The sequence below is a fragment of the Talpa occidentalis genome, unplaced genomic scaffold, assembly GCF_014898055.3.
Source record: "Talpa occidentalis isolate TD23 unplaced genomic scaffold, MPIMG_talOcc4v2.1 talOcc4.13, whole genome shotgun sequence".
NCBI lineage: Eukaryota > Metazoa > Chordata > Mammalia > Eulipotyphla > Talpidae > Talpa > Talpa occidentalis.
Window position 1 is genome coordinate 9,315,671 of NW_023601322.1, and position 25,377 is coordinate 9,341,047.

At 49.8% G+C, this 25,377-nt stretch overlaps 1 protein-coding gene across 1 annotated transcript in view; it reads right to left on the bottom strand.

Annotated features, from left to right (window-relative positions):
- Positions 1-19,479, bottom strand: part of TNFRSF11A (TNF receptor superfamily member 11a) — a 51,905-nt gene extending 32,426 nt beyond the window's left edge. The window contains exon 1 of the mRNA XM_054694628.1: positions 19,405-19,479. Within this exon, the coding sequence (XP_054550603.1) occupies positions 19,405-19,479 (75 nt within the window). The remainder of the gene's footprint in view (positions 1-19,404) is intronic.
- Between the last annotated feature and the right edge of the window lie 5,898 nt (positions 19,480-25,377).

Below are 25,377 nucleotides of genomic sequence, written 5' to 3' on the forward strand. Positions count from 1 at the left end.
AATAGAAGAATTTAGCCTGCAGATACTCGGTTAACAGAGTGATTTTTGTCAGCCACCTACAATTTCTTTTCTTTGTCCAAGATATGGCAATGGCAGGCCTCCGGTAACTGAGTTGATACAAACTTTTAGTTGTTTAGATTTTTCTTTCTGGTTTGCCTTTATGATTGCCTTTTTCCCTTCTAAATCAATAAAGCTTATGGACCACAGCTATTTCCACTAAGATAATAAAGTAGACCTGCTTTAAAAATGTCTATTTATTGAATGAAGAATACAATCACATGACACAAAATTCAATTTGAATTCAAATTCAAATTCAAACAGACATTGAAGAAAAGTCTCTTACCCGCCTATCATAAGTGTCTCCCGCCCTTACCCCAAGGTAACTAGTTTGGCCATTTTCTCCTGCATCCTTCTAAGGATATAATAGCAGCTTGTTACCCATTTCGGGGACACATCTCTATAACAGCTGCCTTGCAGGCCAGCTGGGGCCAATGCTTGTGTTTTGGGGGACCAAAATTTAATTTGGAATACTTAGAAGTCTTGTTAGAAAAAACAGGGATGTGTTGACAGAGTCCTATAGTTTTCAATAATAAACAGTAATGTTGGCCCACAAAACTGACATCAACTAACTTTTGTTTTCTAACAGACTAGGAGGGTACTGGAGAGTGTTTATAGCAAACGTCCTTTCATCCCCACCCCTTATAAATTCCTTGGAAAATCTTTTAAAAAGAGTTAAAAAGGCAAGACAATGTTTGTTTGCCTTCTGTTGCTTCACTTTCTTGTGTTCTGTGGGGCATAAGGGCAGACAGCCTGGTGTTGGCTTGAACACCTGACAGTCTCTTTTGGAGACGCCTATCCACAGCCCATGCAAAGCTTTGGGAGGCAGGAGGAAGGTAATGAAGAAAATCAAAAATTCTCTTTATAAAGCTAAACGGATTTACTTCTCGATGCAAAATCAGGCAGGGTCTAATTCTGAAAAGCTCTAACGAATCTGAGGAAGCAGAACACATCCATGAAGGCAGCTACAGAGACGAGGGAGTCTGTATTTAGAATTCCGTAGGGAAGGCTGACTTAAATATTTATTTTTTTGTTCTGTGAATTGACCCAATCATTGCGAAAACCATCACAGGTGCTAAAATTACCTTCCTGCTCTACTGAAAATTCACGCTGACACACATGAGGCAGAAAGAAGCTTGATCCTTTCTGTCAAGTCAAGGGGAAAAGAATCCATCTCAGAAGAGCAAGTGAGGGATTTTCCATAGATTTCACTTTATAAAATATAATCCGTGACTGTATTTGAGAATTTGGCCATCGATCTATGAAAGGATGATATTACATTTCTGAATATTACGTGGAAATGAAAGATGTGGTTTTTGTCAGGAGAGAACTATTAAATGTGAAAATAGCACGTCACTTAATAGTACCTTAGCACTTGAAAAAAATACCCTTAAAGTAAGTCACCACTGAAACTGATTCTACCCAGATTAAAACACAGATAAACACTAGAGACCTGTGTACCCAGAACCAAGACAGCTGCTTCACTATGCCAGCTCTGTGCCAGGAAATTGTTTCTCTTGGAAGCATTCGTTTTTAGAAACAAACAACAAGCAAATACAAGGTGGCATTAGTAGGTTAGAGTGACCCACGTAAGTGCTGTCACTTCTTGCCATTTCCAAGAATGTCTTTTTTTTTCCTCAGTGAGCTGGAGAACAGGCCAAAGAGAGCATCTAAGTTTCTCCCCCTAATAAGAGTTTTGATGACTGAGCCAGGTAATGGCAGGGAAGCAAAACAAACAAACAAAAAACAAATGAGACTTTATCAGATCAAAAAGCTTCTACACAGCGAAAGAAACTTCATTGAAACAAAAAGACATCCAAGTAAATGAAGAAAATATTTGTATATCATACATCTGATAAAAGGCCAATATCCAATATATAAAGACTTCATACAAATCAATAATTAAAAAAACTGGATTGAAAAATGGGCAGAGGATCTCAATAGATAATTCTTCAAAGACGACATGTAGATGACCGAGGGACACATGAAAAGATGCTCATTGTCTCTTTTGTGAGAGAATCACAAGAAGACAACAATGAAATAGCACCTCACACCTGTGAGAATGGCTGTTAGCGGAAACACAAGCGTTGGGGAGGATGTGGCAAGAAGGGAACCCTCAGACGCTGTTGGCAGGAGTGTCACTTGGCAGCCATTATTGAAAGCAGTGTAGAGATTCCACAATAATTAAAAATAGAAATGTCATAAGATCCAACTATCCCACTTCTGGGTATTTACCCAAAAAAATACAAAAACACTAATTCAGAAACATAACACACCACCATGTTTACTGCAGCACTATTTATAGCAGAGGTGGAAACACTCCAGGAGCTCGCTGATGGTCGAGTGGATACAGATGTGCAGACGGGAGGGAAAAGAAAAAGATGAAATCCTGCCTTTGGTGGTAACATGGTTGGACCTGGAGGGAACTGAGCTCAGTAAAATAAGTCAGAGAAACAGGGTATGATTTCACTCATACGTGGCATGGCGAGAAAACAAACAGGTGAACGAAATAAAAGCAAAATAAACCTTTGGACTCTAAGACCAATTCGTGGCTACCAGGAAGGGAAGGAGGGGAAGTAGGGAAAAAGTGGTCAGTGGGAGGGTGAAGGGTCGCTCTGGACTGCAAGTGGTGAACTTAATGGAATACATGCTCACTCTCAATGACGAAGACCTGATGTAATACGATATTATTTCTTTTTTTTTAAAAAGCATTCCCATTTTTTTTTAAAGACTTATTTATTCATACAAGCACTGGGTCCAGTCAGAAGCGCGGGAGGGTGAGAGAATTCACCAGAGCCAGAGCGGGGAGCAGAGCAGGCAGAAGGACCGAAGTACACTGCTGAGGGGAGCAGCGGGCGGCAGGAGAGGTCTGCGCGCCATGTGGGACCCTCCTCCGGTGGCCGGGGAGCAGCTGGGGATCGAACCGGCGCTGCAGAGGCTGTGGGCAGCTTCGCAACCCAGCGCTCAACTGCTGCACCACCGGTGAGGCCCAATACGATATTATTTCTATAAAAAAAGTACTAAAAAAATTAGTGAGTCAAAATGCAAGTCATTTGAATGGAGTGTTCTGTGGGCATTTTCAGCTTTGCCTCTTTCTTAACTCCTTTCCTCCAGAGCTCCCAGATGCCCCTCTAGTCTCGAGCCTGACAGCCACACATGTTGTTGGAGAGAAGAAAGCACCACCTCGCTTCTCACTACAACTCAGAACGGGAAATGACATTGGAGTCATCTGTAGCCTGAAAGTCAGAAAGGGCAGGTTTCTATTTTTTTTTTTAAGATTTTTTTAAGATTTATTTATTTATTCATACAAGAGCTCTGGGTATAGGCCAGAGATGCCGGGGGTGAGAGGATTCACCAGAGACAGAGTGGAGAACAGAACAGGGAGACTGACAGAAATACACTGCTGAGGGGAGCAGTGGGTGAGACAGGAGAGGTCTGCTGCACCATGTGGTTTCTCCCTGGCCGGCCGGGAATAGAACTCGTGCTGCAGAGGCTGTGGATTGCCTCATAGTGCAGTGCTTAACCCCTTGCACCACCAGGGAAGCCCCAGAAAGGGCAGGTTTCTATAGAAAAAAGAAAAACACTAAAATAAAGTCTGGCATGCCAGCATGCTCAGGCAGAAGCTGGGAGAACTTGGGCCTCTGCCCAAAGGGAGCACATACCTGGGTGTGGAGAGGAAGGAGCAGAAGCCCCCACCAGGAGGTCAGGCTGGTGATGTTTTGCCCAGGGCAGTTCTCAGAATTGAGCTTCTAGTCTGACCTGCACAGAATACCTGCTGTTTCTCTAATAAAACAGTGGACATTTCTACAATGTGAGCACAAGGAGGAAAAGCAAATTCAAAGCCTCAGTCTATGCACCTGTAAAATGGGGTCAGTGACTGCCCAGCCCGCTGCAGTGAGGCTCAGACGTGCCCAGCATTCACCTGCACACGCAGCACCTGCAAGTGTCACTGCTTAATGGAAATGAAGGTGCATTCTTCGCTTTGCTTCTCTGCACTTTCCTAGCAGGTTGCAGGGAGGATCCTGGGCTCTCCTGACCTGCGGTCAGGATGCTGCTGTGCACGCCTGAGCAGAAGGGCAGGTAAGAATGATTCCAGCCATGCCCCGGGGGTAGGGAGAAGAGCATGTCACGGAAGGTCCAAGGATGGAAAAAGAAAGCGGGATTGTGGAAAGTTTCCCAAGGCCTGCCTTTTTCCAGAGCACACCTCCTGCTGGTGTGAACCTGGTGGGACAAGCCAGAGCTCGAGGCAGAGTATTTCAGCTGAGCCACTGAAAAAATGGTTTTGATCAGGGATTTATTTTTTAGCAAGCCATTGATTTCACCTAAAGAGCACTTTCTCATGGTACTGAAATTGTGACAAGTGCCTGCGTCACTTCAGTGGTTTTCTGTCTGGGAGCTCAGTGGGTGATGTGAGCTTGGCAGAGAGCACAGTGTACTCAGGGAGCCTGCTGATAAAGCGGCTGCTGATCCTATCTGTCAATGATGTCTGATAACTAGGGCATCATCGAGTGATGCCTGAAAGTCCTTCCAGACATTTTCATTTTCAGCAAACTTGATAGACAGAATTTTAAGCTTACAGACTTACAGAAAAAAAAAAAAAAGACTCATTTTTCTTTTGTACAAACCAAAGCTTCACCTTTCACATGCTTCAGAACACAGACCCCTACTGAGATCATTTGTTATAAGTCAGAGAGACACAGAGAGCCAAGGGCAACTGTGGGGCACCTCTGGGTGCCCCCACTGGACACCACTTGATTATGGAACACACGAAAAACTTGGAGCCCCCAAGCTGCACCAGCCACGTCCTCAGTCTAAGTCATACCACAAGTGGACACAGAGAAGCAGAGAGCAGAAGCAGAAAACTCCCTGTTCAAAATATCACTCATTTCACAGAAATATATTTTATACAAGACTCTTGAAAAAGACTTCTGCCCCAAGTGAGGCTTATAAATTCTCTGACTGGCACAATAGAAAAAGATGTGTGTAGTCTGCTGGAGACTACACTGTAAGAAAATGATGGCTGTCCCCAGGGATCTGCTGCTTATACTTGGTACATCTCCAAACATGCATTTTATGAACGTGTTTCCAGTGGGAGAGTATTCAGAGCACCAACTCGAAGGCATTCCTCACAGTTGGCCAACTGCTACTGGTCTCATTGAAAACCACAAGCATGAATCAAACCCCTTTCCACCGATACACCCTCGCCCCCACAAAGGTTTTGTGAGTTGATGTACTCATTGTGCAAATAATAAGAGTAGTCCAGTCATTCCCTGCCTGAGTCATTCACCTCTTTCTTGTAAAAATCATTTTTCACAGAATTACAACTAGAAGATATATTTTGATCAATTGTATGGTTTAACAATGGAAGCAGCCGTCTCTTAAAAAACTCTGCTTTCTTCACACCTACAAAACCATCTTCCCTGAGCTCTCCTACTTGCGCAAGAGACTGGGGTGGTGGAGGACTCAAGAAACCAGTCCATCCAGGTCCTCAAAGGGTCCAGCACCAAATGGCACAGGTGGAGAGGAAAGACAGGTGTAACAGACAGAGACCCACATGTTAAGGCCACTACTACATCCTTGGCTTCACCCCTCACCGGCCATGGGCAGGGAAGGAGAGGAAAGGCAGCCTGGGCCCTGCTGACCGGTGACTGCATCCTCCCCAGCTCCAGGGTGGGGAAGGCACACAGGGAGACAGGGAGGCACACAGGAGGGGTTGGGGGAGTCTGGTGAGGTGAGGGCAGGGAGAGAGGAGCAGTGGGGGCCAGGGGTGACTCCAGGTGTGCTCTGCCACTAGATAGTGACAGAAAGGTGGGTCTGGTTTTAGGAGCACAGCAAATCACTGCAAAGCCTGGCGGAACCAGAAGGCCAGTTAGAAAGTGGAAACTCCTTGCAGACCTTATGGGGGAAGGGCTGTGGGAAGAGCTGGTGAGAGGAAACCACGAAGCAGCAGGCTAGATCTCTGACTGTATTTGGGGGAGGCAAAGATAGTGGCTCATTCCAGCGGGGTGAGAAACTGCCGTGGAGAGACATTGAATTTGGCTTTTTATGCCTGTCCTTCAAATGGTTTTTTTTTTTTTTAATTTTGGAGCATTTTAATTAAAAACTTTTTTATTGTGATAAACTACAGATAACAAAATGGACCCCTTCAGCCATTTAATTCATTTAGTCTTTTTAAAGGTACAGTTCCGAGGCAGTAGTTACGTTCACAGGCTGTGTAACCTTCGCCACTAATTCCAGCACTTTCCTATCACCTTAAGCAAAAATTCTAACTATTAAGCAATGACTTCCTAGTCTCACCTCCCTCTTGTCCCTACAAACCTCAAGATTCTGCTTTTGGTCTCTGTGCACCTGAGGCCCCCAGGGACCCAGTGGGCATGCTTGTCTTTGTGGGTCTGGCTTATCTGGGTTAGGTAATGTCTCTCACTCCCCTTTGTGCAACACTTGTGAGAACTCCCTTTCCAGGGCAGAATGAGAATCCATTGTCTGCAGAGACACTCCGGGCTTTCGCGAAAATGCACGCACCTGTGCCGTGAACACTGGCACAAATACCTCAGTCCCAGTCTCCAGTTCTTTGGCGTCTACACCTGAGTCCTATGGGGATTCTATGTTTAGCCTTTTGAGGAAATGCCAAACTGTTTTCCATCGCAGCTTCCCCATTTCAACGCATTCCCACCAGCAAGATACAGGATTCCAACTTATCCACATCCTCAAAACTTTTCCGTTTTGGGGTGATACCATCCCAGTGGATGAAGTGGCTGCTCACTGTGGTTTTGCTTTGCCTTTCCCTAATGACTAATGATGCTGCACATCTCTTCATGTGCCTGATGGCATCTGCCTCTCTTCTCTGGAGAAATGTCTAGTCCAGTCCTTTGCCATTTTTAGGGAATAACCTAATTTTGCCTGGACCTGTTCACAGGACCTGATTTAGCTGCACTGACCCATTAAGCAGGACAAATTGGTCTCAAGGGCTAAGGACCAGGCATTCATTTTCACCTTCTTGCAGGAAATTTCTGATTTTCCTATTTAATAAAAATACTCCCACTCTTAAGAGCCTAACTCTATGGTGCCCTGGAAAATAATCCGGGAGGCTTAGTATTCAAATGAGACAGTGTTTACTGAGTTTATTACCTAAAATGATTATGTAGTCATTTAATCTTTAAATATTAACTGAACATGGGGCCTCCCTGGTGGTGCAAGGGGTTAAGCCTCAGCCCTATGAAGCTATCTGCAGCCACTGCAGCACGAGTTCGATCCCTGGCCAGGGAGCTACCCACATGGCACAGCAGACCTCTCCTGTCTTGCCCAACTGCTCCCCTCAGCAGTGTATTTCAGTCAGTCTGCCTGTTCTGCTCCCCACTCTGTCTCTGGTGAATCCTTTCACTGCTCCACACCTCTGGCCTGTACCCCAGATCTTGTGTGCATAAATAAATCTTTAAAAAAATAAATATCGACTGAACATATATAGGTACCAGAGACAACTGTAGGTGTGGTGAACAAATACTAGACAGTCCTTCCCTACAGTCCATTCGAATCCACAATAAAAAACCACAAAATGAAACCTACTTGGAATGACTGTGATAAAGAAAATAAAACAGGGTGAGGTGGTGGGATGATGATGGGGAGCTTCTGGGGGAAGTAGAGACTTGCAAAAAGAGAGGGAACCAAATTAATAGCAGGTGCCAGGAAGAGGAGGAGCAAAAGGCATTAGAAAAGGACAGGTGAGGCAAGGCAAGAAGGCCCGTCTGACCACAGTGAGGGGCAGCGGCAGATGAGGTCCCACAGCTGGTTTACAGAATCCATCCAAGGCATGTGTCACTGGACGCTGCTGTCACTCCATAAATGTTTAAAACCAAAGCACTTCATGTTATTTTCATTACCTGGACAGACATGATGACACGTTGCCCTAAGATTTTTAAAATTTATTTTGAATTGTGATAAACTATACACAATATAAAATTTTCTACTTTGGCCATAGTGCCATGAGATTTTTTGGGACTTGATACACACATCTGACTTTTAAAATCAGTTTTGATTTAAAAACACCAAAACTTAAAAATGCAGAGTAATTGTGACCATAGCTTGCTTAGCAAACTTAAAACAACTGACTTATAAGCTCTCTTGAAAGTGGCTTCTTCATGGATTCATCAACACTGTCTCCCCGCCCCCACCACCTTGGATCCAGGTATGCTCCTTACCAAGAAAGCAGTGTGCTCAACGCAACCATCAAAGGCCTATAGATTTTTGCCCAGCCCGCTTCCCAACTTTGTGCACAAAGCAGTTATTATCTCTGCACCTTGAGAAGAAAACATATAGCCCAAGGGGAGAGGAAAAAAATAACCCTGCATTTCAAAACTTTCATTGCAAGTTTCTTTGTCTACCAGAGAGATAAAGAGTGAAAAAAGTTTGCAGGTGGGCTCCCCGGAACGGAAAGGAGCTTTGTTTCCTAAACACAGTCATTAGGAAGGCTTTGACTTGTCCTGAGTATCACTCAACACGATCTCCAAAGGCAGCAGTGACTGTCCCTTTATTCTCCAAATGTGAGAGTAAAATGAGAATAAAAAAGGATTTTTTTCCTGCCATGCTTTTTAAAAAAAAAAAAAACTTGTGAGCCCCAAGTAGGGCTTCCTCATTCTTTCCTGTAATGAAAGTCGCAGGCTCCTGTGCCACCACAGCACCTCCATTCTGGGGGCCGCCCTGTATGGCTGGTAGCCCCCTGGGGGCCAGGGAAGGGTCTAGACCATCTCTGATCCTCAGAGGAAAACCTGGTGCTTCCGCATGGACAAGAATCACCTGGAAAGCTGACTACAACCAGATGCTGATGTAGAAGGTCTGGGGCAGACCCCAGAGTTGGCATTTTGAATCAGCTCCCAGGGGGTTCTGCCACTGCTGGTCTTCGGGGCGCAAAGGCAGAGATTATGGCGAAGACCAGCAGCAGAACACTATGCAGCCACCCCCACCCGTGTGGTGGACACTGAGACGCCTCCCCCAGCGCTGGGGACCCGGACCCTGACCCTGGGTGGGAGCAAGAAGAACTGGTCCTGGGGGGGCACCCCGCGAGAGCCCCGACATTTCTGCTCTCGCCGGTTCTCACCAGAGATGAAGCCACTTGCTCAGATGCTCAGAGGTAAGTGGACGAGAACACCCCTCGGCGGGCGGTGGAGGCTCCTGTTCTCCTTACATTCATGAATCATTTTTCCTGAAGCCCATGTGATCTCTACATCCTTTTACAGAAAACCTTCACAGTTTCCTACGCGTTCTGAATCAAATTCACATTCCCAACCATGGACTTGGAAAGACTCCACAGATCTGGAACAAAACATACACCCTGGGTGGAGGGCGTTGTGAAATGGAGATGAGAAACTCTTCCCCAGGCTTGAATTCGCTTTCCTCGCAGGGAGGAACACAGGTCTGCCTACCTAGCACCCAACCCAGCCCCGAGGCTGCTGGGGCCAGGAGCGAGCCCCCCCATGGGAGCAGGGCCCCTTCTCAAAAGGCGGGTGGGTCCTCCACACCCCCTCACTTCTGATCCCCGTGAGGGCTGCTCCCGGGGTGGAGATGACTGGCTGTGCAGCCCACGGCTCCGGTCATTTGTAGTTTTACACATAAATGGGACCTCACTGGCTGAGTGACAGGGAACCCGGCAGGGACAGAGAAAACCCAAGCCCATCAGAAAGAGGCAAATCTTTTATGGTTTCATTGACAACTTTTTAAATCTGGTGATCATTGGGAATTACTGGGTGATACTGGTGGTTCCCAGAAGGGATGGGGGTAGTATGTTGGGACAAGGGGGGCAGTAGGTGAAGACACTGGGTGGTTAGCTGCGGGCTTGATCCAGCCTTTACACACTGGTTTCCAGTGACACATGTGGCACTCCGAAGAAAAGACAATGTGTTCAATAATAAAAATTAAAATAAAATTCAATGAAAAAAGAAATGACTGGGTTAAAATTTAAGACAGAGACTCCATTTGTGCTCCCAAGCATTGTCCCTATACCTTTTATTCCATTGTCAAGGGCTTGGGGTAAGTTTCTAGATCCCTTACTATTACACATTGGTAACACAGGTTATTCCTCTCCCCCCAAGCCCCAATGGTGGCCCCTATTTCACTTCCACTAAAAGCTGGAGACCTGACGGGTCTCAGACCAGAGGCTTCACATACCTCCAACTTCTTTCTTATTCAGACTTTCCTCTAGTGCCTAAGGGAGAGCTGTGGAGGTGTGAGATGTGGGAACCACGTAGGTTTGTGCCATGGTGGAGACATTAATATCGGAGACCTGGACGTTTGGGCCAAGGGAGGAGTCCCCGCATACCCTGTAATTAGAATGTTTAAAAAGACAACAGAACCACACATAACGTCAGCTGCACACCACCTGGGGCTCCAAGGCCTTGACCCACCATCCAGGCCAAAACCTGGCATAGCTCATTTCTGGGTGGGGGTGCTTAGGCATCTGAGACCTTCAGGAAGTGGAAGAGATGATTCACTGGGTCACACTTCTTTTCCTCCTGAGTCAGGGATCTACTGGCTCAGGGATCCTGTGCTGAGAGCGCCCGGGGGTCTGTCTAAACTCCATTAGCCTTAAAGTCACAGCATTTTTATTGTTGCTTAATAACAGTTCATAAAAGAATGTCCTGTGAGAATGGCTACTACCCAGAAAGTCAAGAAATAATATGTGTTGGCAAGGATGTAGAGAAATAGGAATGCATCCACTGTTGGTAGGAATGTAAATTGGTGCAGTTACTATGGAAAACAGTATGGAAGCGCCTCAAAAAGTTAAAAATAGAACTATCAGATGATCCAACAATTCCACTTCTAGGCATTTAGCCAAAGAATTTAAGAATACTAATTTGGAAAGATAAATGCATCCCGATGTTCACAGCAGCCAAGTGCTCAAGGACAGATGAATGGAGTAAGGAGATGTGTATAATGTATAATGGTGATGGAATACTACTCTGTCATAAAAAAGACGAAACCCTGCCATTCATTTGACAACATGGATGGACCTTGAGGGGATGCTGCTAACTAAGTGAAATAACTCAGAAGGAGAAGGATGAATATTATGATCGCCCTGCTCTCTGCCCTTGTGTTAGGGAGAAAAGGCTGTTCTAAAGCTAATTCCATACAGGTTTTGTGGACTCCACCCCCACCCCAGGCCAAAGCCAAAGACACTGGGAACTCCAAATCCCATCCCCACCCAAGGGAAGGTGGCTGGGACCTGAGGGTGGGGTTCAGCAGCCAGGTTGGTATAAAGCCAGACACGTGGGCTTTGGAGGGGTCCCCCATTTTGGCTCTCCGCCAGCTAGCAGCATCGGGCCAGCTCTGAGAGTGACTTTGGGTTTCCAGGTCGGCGGATTGGGTAGGATGCATTAAAGACTTTATTTCCCTATTTTCTCCCTGAGTTGTACATTTTCCTTATTTCCTTTTCCCTTGTAAATAAACCTTTTATTAACCTTCTGTGTGTGCCTGTAGTGGAGTATTCCTAAGTCCCTTGTAAGCGCGCGGGTGAGGACCCACAGCCAGGAACCCGTTCAATATCGGGGCTGCCCTATAACACTTAGGCATCGCATTCAGAACTAGATCAACATCCTGCCCAGCTTCCCACTTCAACCATTTCTGTGGCTCTGTGCTCCCGCCGCAGCCCGCTCAAGCCTCCTTGGTGGATCAGGCCCACAGACCAGCCAGAGACAAAGACAGTGCTCCACTTGCCTGCTAGATTGGGGCTTCCTGGGGGCAGAGGCTGAGAGGTTTTCCACAGTATCTTAGGGGTTTTGGTTTTGGTTTTTGTCATTAATAAAAGAAAGTCCTGGGAGAATGGCTACTACCCAAAAAGTCATTAAGTGCAAAACTGGTATCCACTCCATTGAAAGGGGGTAGAAAATCCTACTGAGAGGTTAAGGGAACTAGATAGAATGAATAACCCCAGGGAGGAAGTTCTCCCGGGGAAGTTGTGGGCTGACAATCCTCAACATTAGAAAGAGATAGAAAGAAGCCATTGGCCAACTGGTCTTCACCCCTGTAAAGAACACATTTGAGGAAATTGGGTCAAATTGTGACATATTGATTGAGGTCTGCTTTAGGGGAGTTCCTGCCATTTGGGAATTATTGAACCAGGAACCTGGCTTAATGGGGGCAAAGCAAATAGGTGCTCCTGCTTTAAGAAATGGAAGGGATGCTCAATCACCGCGAAAGTTTCCTGTGTGATGCTGCTTTTATCTCTTGGGTATAAAGTTGAGAGCAGGAAAGGGCCTCCTCATAAGTTTCTTTTAACTGGACAGGAAGTTGGCAGTTGTGGTGTGTTACATCCACTTTTAAGTTAGTTGCTAACTGCACTGGAAAGAGTAACATATTTTTTTTCAAAATATCAGCACCTTAGCAAAGTGACTCCTGTCCCAAGTGGGAGAGGCAGTGAGAGGCTGGGGCTAAGGATTTCGGCGAATCCCACAGTCCTCTCTTCCAGCATCCACCAAAAGCTAGTTTTTCTTCCTCATTTTTAATGGAAAGTCTTCAATTTTCTGCTAGCTTGAGGAAGTGGCTCTTGTCCTCTCAACACTGAACAGGAAATGTAGTGAGTTATTATTACGCTGATGAACCGAAAGGGTAGTTTTCAGTCCTTCCTGCCACTTGGAAAGCTGGCCCCTCTGAGCCTGAGCCAGACGGGCCTCTGGGTCACCTGCTAAGCGAGGTGGGGTTGGCCTAGAGGGGCTGGGCAGCGAAGGGAAGCTCTCATGGCATGCAAGAGCAACGCCCCAGGAAAGTGTGTACCTCGCAGCTGAAAAGCGTGGAGCCACTGACTTCCCCAGGCCCGCATGGGAAGACCCCAGGTCAGGTCACACCTGCTCCACCCCGCGCCCCTGGGGATCTCACTGGCTGTTATCTCTCCAGGCCTGAGTTTTAGAGCTCTGCCTACTTCCTGAACGCCTGACTCCAGCACACCTTCGGCCAGGAAATGGCGCTAAATTCCAGAACAATTTCCCGTGGATCCAAGGCCTTGGGGCTTTCAGCTTGTTTATCTCCAAGAGGGCTCTGCCTCCAATACGATAAGCCAATTCAGCTGGGCTGCATCAGCCTGAACCTCTCCCTTCTTTACTGTTTGAGGAGGGGAAACCCTTCTTCACTTGAACCTGAACAAGTCTGAGTGGGCACCAAGGCAGACCCTGCTTCATAAACCGTTTCAGATACAATCCAAATGGTCAGCTAATTCTGTTCTGACATCTACCACATGTTTGTCTTAAATAACAGGGCCATCCAGCCCACATCCTTTGCCCTGTGCCTCCGGCACCTAGCACGGCCCCACCGGCTCTGAAATCACTCCTGCCCTTGGCTTCTCCTTTCTCTCATCCTGCCCGACCTGATTCAACCTTTGCAAGCTCTTCCCCAACCAGAACAGTGGCCTCCTTACTGCCCCCCAGGCCCCCTCCCCATGGCCAGTCCCAACCGCGGGCACAATTCCCCATAATACACTGCTCTGACCGAGTCCTTGACCAGCCCAGCATTTGTGGAGGGGAAATCTAAACAGTTTCACGTGCACCTGAAGTTCTTCGGTCCTCTCCTGCAGGCCCCTGCAGGCCAGAGGGCCGTCTTTCTTAGAGCGCCCCCAAAAACACGCTTCTGTTTTGCCACTGCTGTCCTTCCCACCGCCGGCTGCGGCCCAGCTGCTCTTGAACCCCCAGTTCAGATGCTGGCCCTGTCCCTTGCTGGCCCTGTGTGCTTCAGTCACACACACAGCACGGGGTGGAATGGACGCCCCACCCCCTCCGAGGCTGCGGGCGGGTTTGTGCTGGCCGGGCCCTGCCACAGCCCCGTGCACAGGGCCCTTCTCCATTCTGTCTGCACATGTCGGGGCTGTGCCCCGGGCTCTGTCTCCTCAGCCGGTGGGTGGCAGAGTGTCCTGCACGTAGTAGTTGCTCACTTTGTTGCTGTAAATAAAGACACTGAACACACGTTTCTTTTGCTTCTCCCTCTTGAGTGCCCTGCCCTGCACATGGCCACCCATGGAACACAAAGGCCCACAAAAGAAACACGGATCGTCCACGGCTCCCAACTGCTGGCGGGGGCTACCCGGCCTCTCTGCCTGAGACCCTGCTGTGAGTGGAACCTGCTCCCTGGAGAACAGCAGCACCAGGCAGCCCCTGACCGAGATGGAGGGGAGCGGGCAGGACTCTCCGGCAGGAAGCAGGCTGAACGCGTCTCTCAGAATGAGGACAAGCAGATCTGGGGCTGTGTGTGTGATCTCGCTCACCGCCCCCTCGGTGCCAAACCTCAAAAGCTCACTAAGAATTTCAGAGGGACCGCGGCTTCTGTTCTGCCCAAGGCCACCCTCTCGTTCTTGGTTTCCTCGGACTCGTGGCTTTCAGGCAGAAAGAGGACTTGAACCCGCCCTGGGGTTTCTAGAAGTGGGGCCCAGGAAGCCCCCACTTGGCAACCAGAGGGAAACACAGTACAGGGGAGGCCTTCCTGCCAACCAGGAGAAGGGAAAGGCGCCAGGGAAAAATCCCTGCCGGTGCCGTCCTGCCTGTGCCAGCTTGGGATGGTCCCCTGTGATTGGGTCAGGGCGGGGGTGGGGGGGTGCAGTGGAGAGATGGTCCCGGCAGGCCACCTGCCAGAGGGCAGATGTGCTGGGGAGTGAGTGTGAGTAGCCACTGATGGTCCTGTGGGCCCACACCAGGAGAAGACCCTCCTGCCACACCGTCCAGGCTGCGCTCCACCAGCTGGGAAAAATACTCGTTTTTTTCTGTGCACTTCAAAAATACAAAAATACAGTGGGGGAAATTTTCATACTGACATGGCAGATAATGTTCACACGACACCTCCTTAAAACAACACTCCCTGCAAAGGAGGCCCTGGCTGGAACTCCCCTTTTCGTGGCCTCATAAAACACTGATTTATGGACCTTCAAAGATACACCTTTATTGTTTCAGTTTTCCCGGTGTAAGAATTTCTGGTAGATAACTGAGAAAAGCAAGCAGCTATTTCCTTATCAACACAGAGAATGTGTTCACGCTCCAGATTTGCCTTTTGGGGGGGAAGTGGTGGAGAGGAAATAATGAGGGAGGCACTGGAGATATTTGTCATCGCGGCCCGGCGCAGGGGACGAGCCCGCCGGCCGCCGCTCTGTGCTTCTCCAAAGCTAACAGGCGGCTCGGTCGGCCCGTCAGGATGGGCTGGGGTGGGGGTGCAGGAAGACTGCGGGGTGGGGAGCCCCCTGAGCCCACAGCCCCGCGCTTCTCCACCCGCGGGGATTTCCTCTGTGGGGTCTCCCGCTGGCCTTTCCAGGGCCTGGGGCCTGGGTTTCTGATGAGTCTGCCCTAACCACCGCAGCCAGGGCCAGCCGAGCGTTATCGCAAAGGCTGTAAAGGTTTTATGCCCGTCTGCTTGGTGGGGTTTCCTGCATGAAGCGTGTTACACTATCTGTAAAGTCATAAAAATGTTAATTTTTTTTTACTTCTTGGCGCGAGTCTTCCAGGCCTAGCCCCACGCCAGCCCCTCCAGATGAAAAAGGGGTTTCTCCCCTGTTTCTTGGAATCCCTCTTTCTCTGACCCTGGAGGGCCCACCCCCCTCTACACCCCACTCCTGAATATCCTTCCTGTGGAAGTCGTGATTCCTTCAGCAGCGCCCTCTGCCCACCTCTCCACCCACGTTCTCTCCTCTCTTATCACCTGTTGCTTTATAACTGTGGCAGCTTCGCCGTCTAGACTGCCCTGCAGACACAGGATGTCCTGAGCTGGCTGTGGCGTTCTTCAGACCATAAATGCTGTTAGTCTGGGAAGGAATAAACTACCCTTAGGACTCAGTCTGCGGGGCATCGACGTGGCTCAGAATAATCAATTACCTTCATGAAGGGCCTGCCTCTGTATTTTCCTGCTTGGACCAAATAACAGAACAGTCAATACAAAAACTTAAAATGTGATCATCTGTGAGTGAGTATTCTTGCGTCTGGAAACAAGTTTCTCTCATCCATACAGGCAGAGCGAGAACCAGACAATTGTTTTAATGGACAAATCTTACAGCCTCCCTGGTGGCACAGGGGTTAGGAACACAGCGCTATCAAGCTATTGCCACCCACTGCAGCACGAATTCAATCCCTGGCCAGGGAACTGACCCACAGGGCGTGGCAGACCTCTCCTGTCTTGCCCACTGCTCCCCTCAGCAGTGTATTTCAGTAATACCTGCCTGCTCTGCTCCCCACTCTGTGTCTGGTGAATCCTCTCAAACCTCCCCCTGCCCCCCATCTCTGGCCTATGCCCCAGTACTTGTATGCATAAAGAAAAATAAATCTTAAAAAAAAAAACCCAAAACTTAGAGCCTTCCAGGGAAGTTTGAATCAATTTCATAAAATGTAAATGAAACTAAATATAATACCTGCAGATAGAGCACTTTCTACAAGTAGTTTTTGCCAATTATTTTATAAAACCAGTATAGCATCCCCTGCTGTCCCTCCCTCACCCCCTCCCGGGTCTTCTGTCCTTGCGCAGCGCAGGATACTAACACCAATGGTTTGCCAGTGCAATCCCTAAACACCGTGAATCCTAACAGAATAGGCTGGCCAAGGCAGTCGTTCAGTGACGACTGAACACACACAGCACTAGCAGCCACAGCAGCTCCGGGGGATGAAACTGCAATACTAAGTCCAGCTTCACCTTCCAGAGTTAATGTTTCCCCCTGGGGAGACTGAGCACAAACTAAGCAGAGGAGCGTCCCAACATGCTTTGCAAGCACTGCCCCCAAATCATGGCTGTTTCCTGTTAAGGTGCTATGGGAAAAAAAGAAAGAAAGAAAGAAAAAAAAAAAAACAAAAAAAACCCCAAAAAACAAAACAAAAGAAACCACAAATCACTCAAGTGGCCTGAAGGGAAAGGCAGGAGAAGAAACACTTGTTGAAAATGTCTCCTTTGAGTGCACGAGCTGTTAATAGCTGACCCTAATACCTTCTCCCTGCAGGGAGATGCTCTTTAAACCCTGTCTGGTCTGGGTTCTTGGAGGTGGCAAGGTGCTGCTTCTTTGGCTCAAATAAGATAGTAAGTACCCTGTCCGGCCTGTTGAGCGCTCAGTGAAGCAACACCTAAACTGCTTCAAATGACAAATTTCATGAGGCATCTCGGATTCCGTCCCCCTCAGCGGTTCCAAGAGGCCCGTCCAAGCAGTGACAAACAGAACCATCTCCCTCAGGAGTTTCTGCTCCAGCACAAAGCAGTTCCTTACCCTTGTTTTTGTCAAGGCTCTAATCCAAGACTGGCACCCCTCAGCCCCCAACAGTAGTCTACAGGGGCCTCTCTTGGGGTCTTTCGGCTTCTGGCCCATTCTGGCCCATCACGTTACCAACACCCTGAGCCAATTTTAACAGAGAAGGGAAATCTGAAAGTGCTGAAACCAAGAAAACCACCCTCCGAGAAACTACCAAACACACAAGATTTTTATAGTATTGTGGTGCAGGGCTTGCCAGCCAAGGTCCCTCCAGGGGGGCCGACCATCAGGGACTGACGATATTTATGCAACAGCTGCACTGAGATTTGAGAAAAGAAATTTCATTTGAGAGGACCCCATTTTCTGGCACCCCAGTGCTTCATGCTGAAGCTCTTTATGAGCCCTAAGAGGGAGACCCGGGGTGCAACAGGGCCTGGGGAGCTCCAGAAGGGCGATGCACCAGTGCGCCTGCTCGCCATTCCAGCCCCACGAAGACAGGTCCAGAACAGGGCTCCCGACTGCTGGAAGCACCCTTGCACCTTGGCACCCACCCCCCACGACAGTTGCAAAGTCTATTTTGTCCTAATATCAGCAAAGGGGTCTGAGAACAAGTGACTGTAAGGTTATGCTGGGCCAGAACCTGAACTGGTTGTGGGGGGAGCAGAGGGGAAGGTGGGTAAAACCAAACAGAAAAACCCAAAACCCAAACCCTTATGTCAGTTTTTAATGAAGAACCTGCCACATTCGGTCTCCCTGAACGGTCTACACGGCCCCGAGGGGCGAGTACGGCCCATCCTCAATGACAGGCGGACAGAGGCGCAACGCCCACCTCAAGGCAATGAACCCCAGGATCCAAGGGGTCTGCGGGGACAGATGGGCTTGGGGCGCAGCTCCCCGGCGCGGGCCCGCCTGCGACTGCAAATTTTCTCCCTGGCTTATTTTGTTCGAGGGGGCGGGTTTTCCGCGCTGCGTCCCCGCAGCACCTACTCTGCGCAGGCACGTAGTAGGCGCTGCAGAAATGTTCGGAGAGCGACTGACAGCGAAGCCTGTGAGTTAGTGGAGCTTTTGGAAGCGCTAGTGTCGGAATGTTGGGGTCCCGAGATTGCCCCCTCGGAGCCTCAACACCGTCCATTCGCCCGCTCCCTCCTTCCACCGTCCAAGCCGCCCCCTGCGCCCCCCAAACCTCAACCCTGGCTTCTCTGTCCAGTCTCCAGCCGCATCGCTGCTCCTGCGCCCCAGCCCTCCCGGGAGCCCCGGAGGAGGCGTCCGACGCGGAAAGGGTGAGCGCCGGGGCGGCCCTGGACGCGGGGGGCTCGGGCCGGGGTGGCTGCGCGCGGGGGGCTCCGGCCGGGGTGGCTGCGCGCGGGGGGCTCGGGCCGGGGCGGCCCTGGACGTGGGGGGCTCCGGCCGGGGTGGCTGCGCGCGGGGGGCTCGGGCCGGGGCGGCCCTGGACGCAGGGGGCTCGGGCCGGGGTGGCTGCGCGCGGGGGGCTCCGGCCGGGGTGGCTGCGCGCGGGGGGCTCGGGCCGGGGCGGCCCTGGACGTGGGGGGCTCGGGCCGGGGTGGCTGCGCGCGGGGGGCTCGGGCCGGGGCGGCCCTGGACGCGGGGGGCTCGGGCCGGGGTGGCTGCGCGCGGGGGGCTCCGGCCGGGTGGCTGCGCGCGGGGACCTCGGGCCGGGGCGGCCCTGGACGTGGGGGGCTCCGGCCGGGGTGGCTGCGCGCGGGGGCTCGGGCCGGGGCGGCCCTGGACGCGGGGGGCTCGGGCCGGGGTGGCTGCGAGCGGGGGGCTCGGGTCGGGGCGGCCCTGGACGTGGGGGGCTGGGGCCAGGGTGGCTGCCCGCGGGGGCTCGGGCCGGGGTGGTTGCCCGCGGGGGCTCGGGCCGGGGTGGTTGCCCGCGGGGGGCTCGGGCCAGGGCGGCCCTGGACGCGGGGGCTGGGGCCGGGGTGGCTGCCCGCGGGGGGCTGGGGCCGGGGCGGCCCTGGACGCGGGGGGCTGGGGCCGGGGCGGCTGCCCGCGGGGGGCTGGGGCCGGGGCGGCCCTGGACGCGGGGGGCTGGGGCCGGGGCGGCTGCCCGCGGGGGGCTGGGGCCGGGGCGGCCCTGGACTCGGGGGGCTGGGGCCGGGGCGGCTGCCCGCGGGGCGCGAGGGGAGCGCGCGGGGGCTCCTTACCTGCAGCCGGCCGAGCAGCGCGCAGAGCGCGAGCAGCGCGGGCAGCGGGCGGCGCCGCCGGGCGCGCGGGGCCATGGCGCGGTGGGGCGGGCTGGGCGCCGCGCTCTGCGGCCGGGGCCGTGCGGCTGCCTGGCCTTGGGGGTCAGCTCGCCCCGCCGCGCGCCCCGCCCCGGCCCGCCCCGCGGCACCTGTCCCCGCCCCGCCGGCCCCTCCCGCCCGCGCTGCGCCCCCTTGCGGCCGGGCCCGCCTGCGCCACCCGGGGTACCGGAGCGCGGGGCGCCGCGGGGCCGCCCCCTCGAGCGTGCTGAGCGGCGAGACCCCTGGGTGGCGGCCTCGGGGCTCCCCGCGCCCTCTGCCGCGTGGGCGCGGGAGTGCGCCCAGGACCTCGGGCTGCCCGCCGCCCGCGGGCCCTGCAGACCATCTCCGCGCGGGCCGAGCCGGGGTCTTCCAGGCCGCGGACGCGCTCGGGGCTGCACCCCGGATCCGGGCCAGCGTCGCGGGAGGGGAGGCGGCCCCGGGCTCCCCGCCTGCAGCAGGCGCGCTCGGCGCTCCCGAGGGTGCGTGCGCCCGCCCCGGGACTCGGAGGCGCGTCTTCCCGGGAGGCTCCTGGGCCCCAGCGAAGGGATCGCCCCGGCCCTCGGCCCGACGAGCCCTCCCGGGCGGGCGCTGGTCTCCCGCAGCTCCCGGCTCGCAGCCTCGTCCCGGGCCTCCTTTCGCGGGCTGCCGGCCCCCACGTGCCGCCGCCCGTCGCCCCTTCACCCCCTTCACCCCCTTCACCGTGCCAGCCTCGCCAGGCCCGTCCCTTCTCAGATGCAGCTGGCGAGCCTGCCGTCTGGGCGCAGCACCCTGTTCTGGGCGTTGCTCCCACACGATGGGGCGCGTGTCTCCCCTCGTGTCCGAGGTCGCTGCTGGTACACACGCGCGCCCAGGCCTTGGTGCAGGGGTTCATTGGCTGTGCCTGTCCCAGCTCAACGCAGCAGTGTTCCGAATTCCAGAACTATCTGCTTGCCTTATTTTTGACTCAGCACATGGTGGATCTTAGTGACGATTCCATGCGCCCTTGGAAAAAGTACGTATCTGCGGGTGCAGGAAAAGTGTTTCCTAGGGCCTCCCCGGTGGCGCAGCGGTTGAGCACTGGGTTGCGAAGCTGCCCGTGGCCTCTGCAGCGCCGGTTCGATCCCCGACTGCTCCCCGGCCACTGGGAGAGGGTCCCACATGGTGCGCAGACCTCTCCTGCCGCCCGCTGCTCCCCTCAGCAGTGTACTTCGGTCCTTCTGCCTGCTCTGCTCCCCGCTCTGGCTCTGGTGAATTCTCTCACCCTCCCGCGCTTCTGACTGTACCCAGTGCTTGTATAAACAAATAAATAAATGAAACATGCCTCTATTAAAAAAAAAGTGTTTTATAAATGCCAGTGGAGTCACATTGGGCGAGCTACCCTATGGATTTTCTGTCCATTTGTTCGAACAGACAATGGACATTTCCAACAATAACTAGGATTGGCTTTTCCTTTAAGTTCTCTCAGGTTTTTTTGTGTTGTTGTTTTAATGTTTTCGAAGCTCTGATTAGAGCTGTACACATTTAGGACTATTACGACTTTTTGATGAATGAATCCTTTTATCATTATTACATGTTCCCCTTCAACAGTGGTCAGATTTTGGGTTCTGAAGTCTGCTCTGATAGTAATTAAATAGCCACTCCAACCCTTCTTATGAATGGCATTTACACGATATATTTTACTGTATTACTTTAATGTATCTGTGTCTGTGTAAAGTGAACAGCGTATAACTGGGTCTTGCTTTTCCATTCTGTCCAGCTAGATAATATATTTTGATTGGAGTGTTTAGACTATTCACGTCTAAATATGATAGATGCAGTAAGATTCAAATCTACCATTTTGCTATGTTTTGTATTTTTTTTTTTTTAAGATTTATTTATTTATGCATACAAGAACTGGGGTACAGGCTGGAGGTGTGGGGGAGGGGTGAGAGAATTAACCAGAGACAGAGTGGGGAACAGAACAGGCAGACTGAAGTACACTGCTGAGGGGAGCAGCGGGCAACTCAGGAGAGGTCTGTGCGCCATGTGGGTAACTCCCTGGCTGGGGATCGAACTTGGCTGCAGTGGTTGCCAATAGCTTCATAGGTTGCATCTTAACCCCTTGTGCCACCAGGAGGCTGTTTTGTATTTTTTTTTTTTTTTTCATCTTTGTTCCTTTTCCCCTACCTTCTTTTAGATTACTTGAATCCTTTTTAGGGTTCCATTTTCTCTCACTGTTAGCTTGTTTTTCTGTACCTTCTTTAACATTTTGAACTCTGGGTTTACAATATGGATCTATAACTCATTGTCTACCTGTCAGACCCAGAGCAGGCTTCTACCCTGGCTTTTTTTTTTTTTTTTTTTAAAGATTTATTTATTTATACAAGCACTGGGTACAGTCAGAAGCGCGGGAGGGTGAGAGAATCCACCAGAGCCAGAGCGGGGAGCAGAGCAGGCAGAAGGACCGAAGTACACTGCTGAGGGGAGTAGCGGGCGGCAGGAGAGGTCTGTGCGCCATGTGGGACCCTCCTCCGGTGGCCGGGGAGCAGCCGGGGATCGAACCGGCGCTGCAGAGGCTGTGGGCAGCTTCGCAACCCAGCGCTCAACCACTACGCCACCGGGGAGGCCCTTCTACCCTGGCTTCTAACGCTTGCTGTCTGCTCTGGAGTATGAGTCCCGTCTCATAAGCACTAGTATTTTAGGATCAGGTGAGTGTTGGAAGGGAGGAGAAACACTTGTTTACACTGGATGTTTCCAAATTGCCCACACTGGGGAAAACTGGGTCTTGCCTTTTTATTCTGCTCTGCTTGATAATGTATTGTGATTGGAAAGGGAATCCTAAAAAGCATTCGAGTGATCTAAAAGGAGATAGGGAAAGAGGAACAAAGAAAAAATACAAAACAAATAGCAAAATGATAGATTTAAACCTTTCTGCATCTATCGCAGTTAGACGTGAGTGGTCTTTTTGCATTTCAAGGACAGTTAAAGACTGTCACGATGAAGTGAGCATAGGAAGGGTCACAAGTACAGATGGAAGAATATTCAGTATCTGGCCGAGGATTGTCTTCACTGTAGAGACTGACTTTCTGGGAAAGGCAGGGGTGTAGATGCTGCACTAGGTTGATTTCACAGAAAGGAACTGACTTGGAGGAGAGGGTACTTTCACTGTGGCACTTTGTGTAAAATACCAACGCTTGTCCTGGCACATCTCCAACATCACCCCCTTCTTTTTTCAAAAAGGATTAACTTAAAACTTCTGCTTGGAAAGCCCCAGAGGTGAGGGTGTTGGTTTGGAAGCACTTTGAACAATAGAATGCTCGTGTTAACACATTCGATCTACTAAAAAAGGATGCTTAGAAGTTTTTTTAAAACGTATTTACGTGTACAAAACTATCACTCAACATCAAAACTTCTACGCATTATCTTATAAAAATACCTTACAAACATTAATGTAGAATACCACTTAACATCTTTTACTTTTTCCTACATAAATAGAAATATGAGAAACCACTTTTTTCTACATAAATAGCAACATTAGGAGAAGTCATCTCAAATATCGTTTTTGTCCACTAACGGTAGGATGCCCTGTGGTAGTGACAGTAGCGGCTCATGGTTTACAGAAACTAATATAAATGTGACTTAAGCTAAATCCCTCATATCTGTAAGCACCCATACAATCAAATTTTGCTTATATGTAATAGATGCAAAAAAATTTTTAAACAAGAGATGCTTTCACATTTATGAAAATGAAATGTTTCCAATTCTCAAAAAGTACTCGGCAAACAGTGACTTCTTAGACTGGGGAAAAACAAGGCACATGATACAAATACAGGAATCAGGTTTATTTGAAAACTCTTTTATATGGATAGTGTGAGCCTCACCCTGGAAATCCCCACTCCTTCCCACTTCTGCATGAACTCTAGTTTTCAGAACCAAAAAGGTAGCATTAAAACGTGGCTGTCACCTTTGTTTCTAGTGGATGGTTTGTCGTATTCTATTAAATATTAACAATCTTCACTTGGGCACCAAGACACCAAATGCATATATGTCAGCAAAGGAAGAACTTAATCAGTGCATGTAATTTTTTTTAATGGGGTGATCTCAAGTGAGTATTACTGGGCACAGAGTTAAAGAGAGCAGATAAAGTTAAGTAAATAGAAAACTTCACAAATCTTACTGGAAAAGCTTACTGATAGAACAGCTATTTTTATTACCCTGACATTCGGCTCTTCCTCACTACTCTTCCATGAAACATTTTAAGTGAAAAGAAGCCGTTGCTAAGTCAGTGTTTACCAGAGGTAAGTCAAGTGCAATACACCCAACAATAAAACAAAAGCATTTAACTGTACATGGGGCCACTGACTGTTGCTTACTCTGGCAGACAAGAATTCCTTTAGTTCTGCAGATCTGGTGTTCAAAATGAATGGATTTCTAAAGCGTGTGAGTAGAACTCATAGTTATCACATACCTTTGGGATATTTTGTTAGAGAAAACAGTTTCAAGTGGAAACAGGTATCTAATTTGCATTTCCTTTCAACAGAGAAAATGGCTGCATGTCCTGCACACAACCACAGGGACGAGGTTATCCTCTCTGTGGAGGGCAGTTTTTTTTTTTAAGATTTATTTATTTATGCATTCAAGAACTGGGGTACAGGCCAGAGGTGTCTGGGGTGAGAGGATTCACCCGAGACAAAGTGGAGAACAGAACAGGCAGATCTACTGAAATACACAGCTGAGGGGAGCAGTGAGCAAGACAGGAGAGGTCTGCTGCGCCATGTGGGTCAGCTCCCTGGCTGGGGATCGAACTCATGCTGTAGTGGCTGTGGGTAGCTTCATAGTACTGTGTCTTAACCCCTTGTACCACCAGGGAGGCCCTCAAAACATTCTTAAAAAGCAGAAGTATAGTCATAGTATACTGGATTCAGTCCTCCTACTACAACTGATCAAAGGCCTCCCTTCCTACCTCCTAGCCACAGCGTACAAGGCCCTATCTGATATGGCTAGCCCACTCTCCAATTTCCTCTTCTGATAATCTCATTCAGTTTACCCTAGCACAACGGTTTCTTTCCAGTTCCTTGAATATGTCACTGCTTCTCAGCTCACAGCCCATGTCCACACTGTGCTTTTCTCTTCCTCCTATATTTCGCATGGTCAAAGTCTGTTCTTCCTACTTTCTAGGTAAATTGTTGGAAATTCATTTGAAATCTAGTGAATATTTTACTAGCTGTTGCCTTTCAAAAATCATTAGCATTTAGATAAATTAATAAAAATTATCACAATCAAAATACATCATAGTTATTTACCTGGTAACAAAACATACTTATTCTACTCTAGTTCAAAGCAAATGAATTTAACATTTTTCTTAAAATCATGTCTGAAATGTGTTAAATTTAGAATAACACATTTTTAGAGAATAACACATTTATTTAATAACACATTATTATTTATTTTGTTATTTTAGAGAATAACATATTTCTGTTTTTTAGAGGAAGTAAACTAAAATAGGCAATTTATAGATTATATTCCTAAAATAAGATAGCAGTACATTTTTTTTTTAGGTTTATTATTTTAATTAATTTATGCATATAAGAACTGAGGTGTAGGCCAGAGGTGTGTGTAGGGGGTGTGTGTGTGAAAGAAAGGATTCACTAGAGACTGAATGGGGAGCAGAACAGGCAGATCTACTAAAATACACTGCTGAGGGGAGCAGCGGGTGAGACAGGAGAGGTCTGCTGTGCCATGTGGTCAGCTTGCTGCCTGGGGATTGAACTCATGCCACAGTGGCTGGTGATAGCTGGATAGCACAGACTTTAATCCCTGTGCCACCAGGGAGGCCCAGTAGTACATTTTAATGAATATATGCTTTCTCACTTTCTTTTATTTGTATATAGGATACATTGTTTGCAAATGAAAATAAATATGCAAAACCAAAACAAG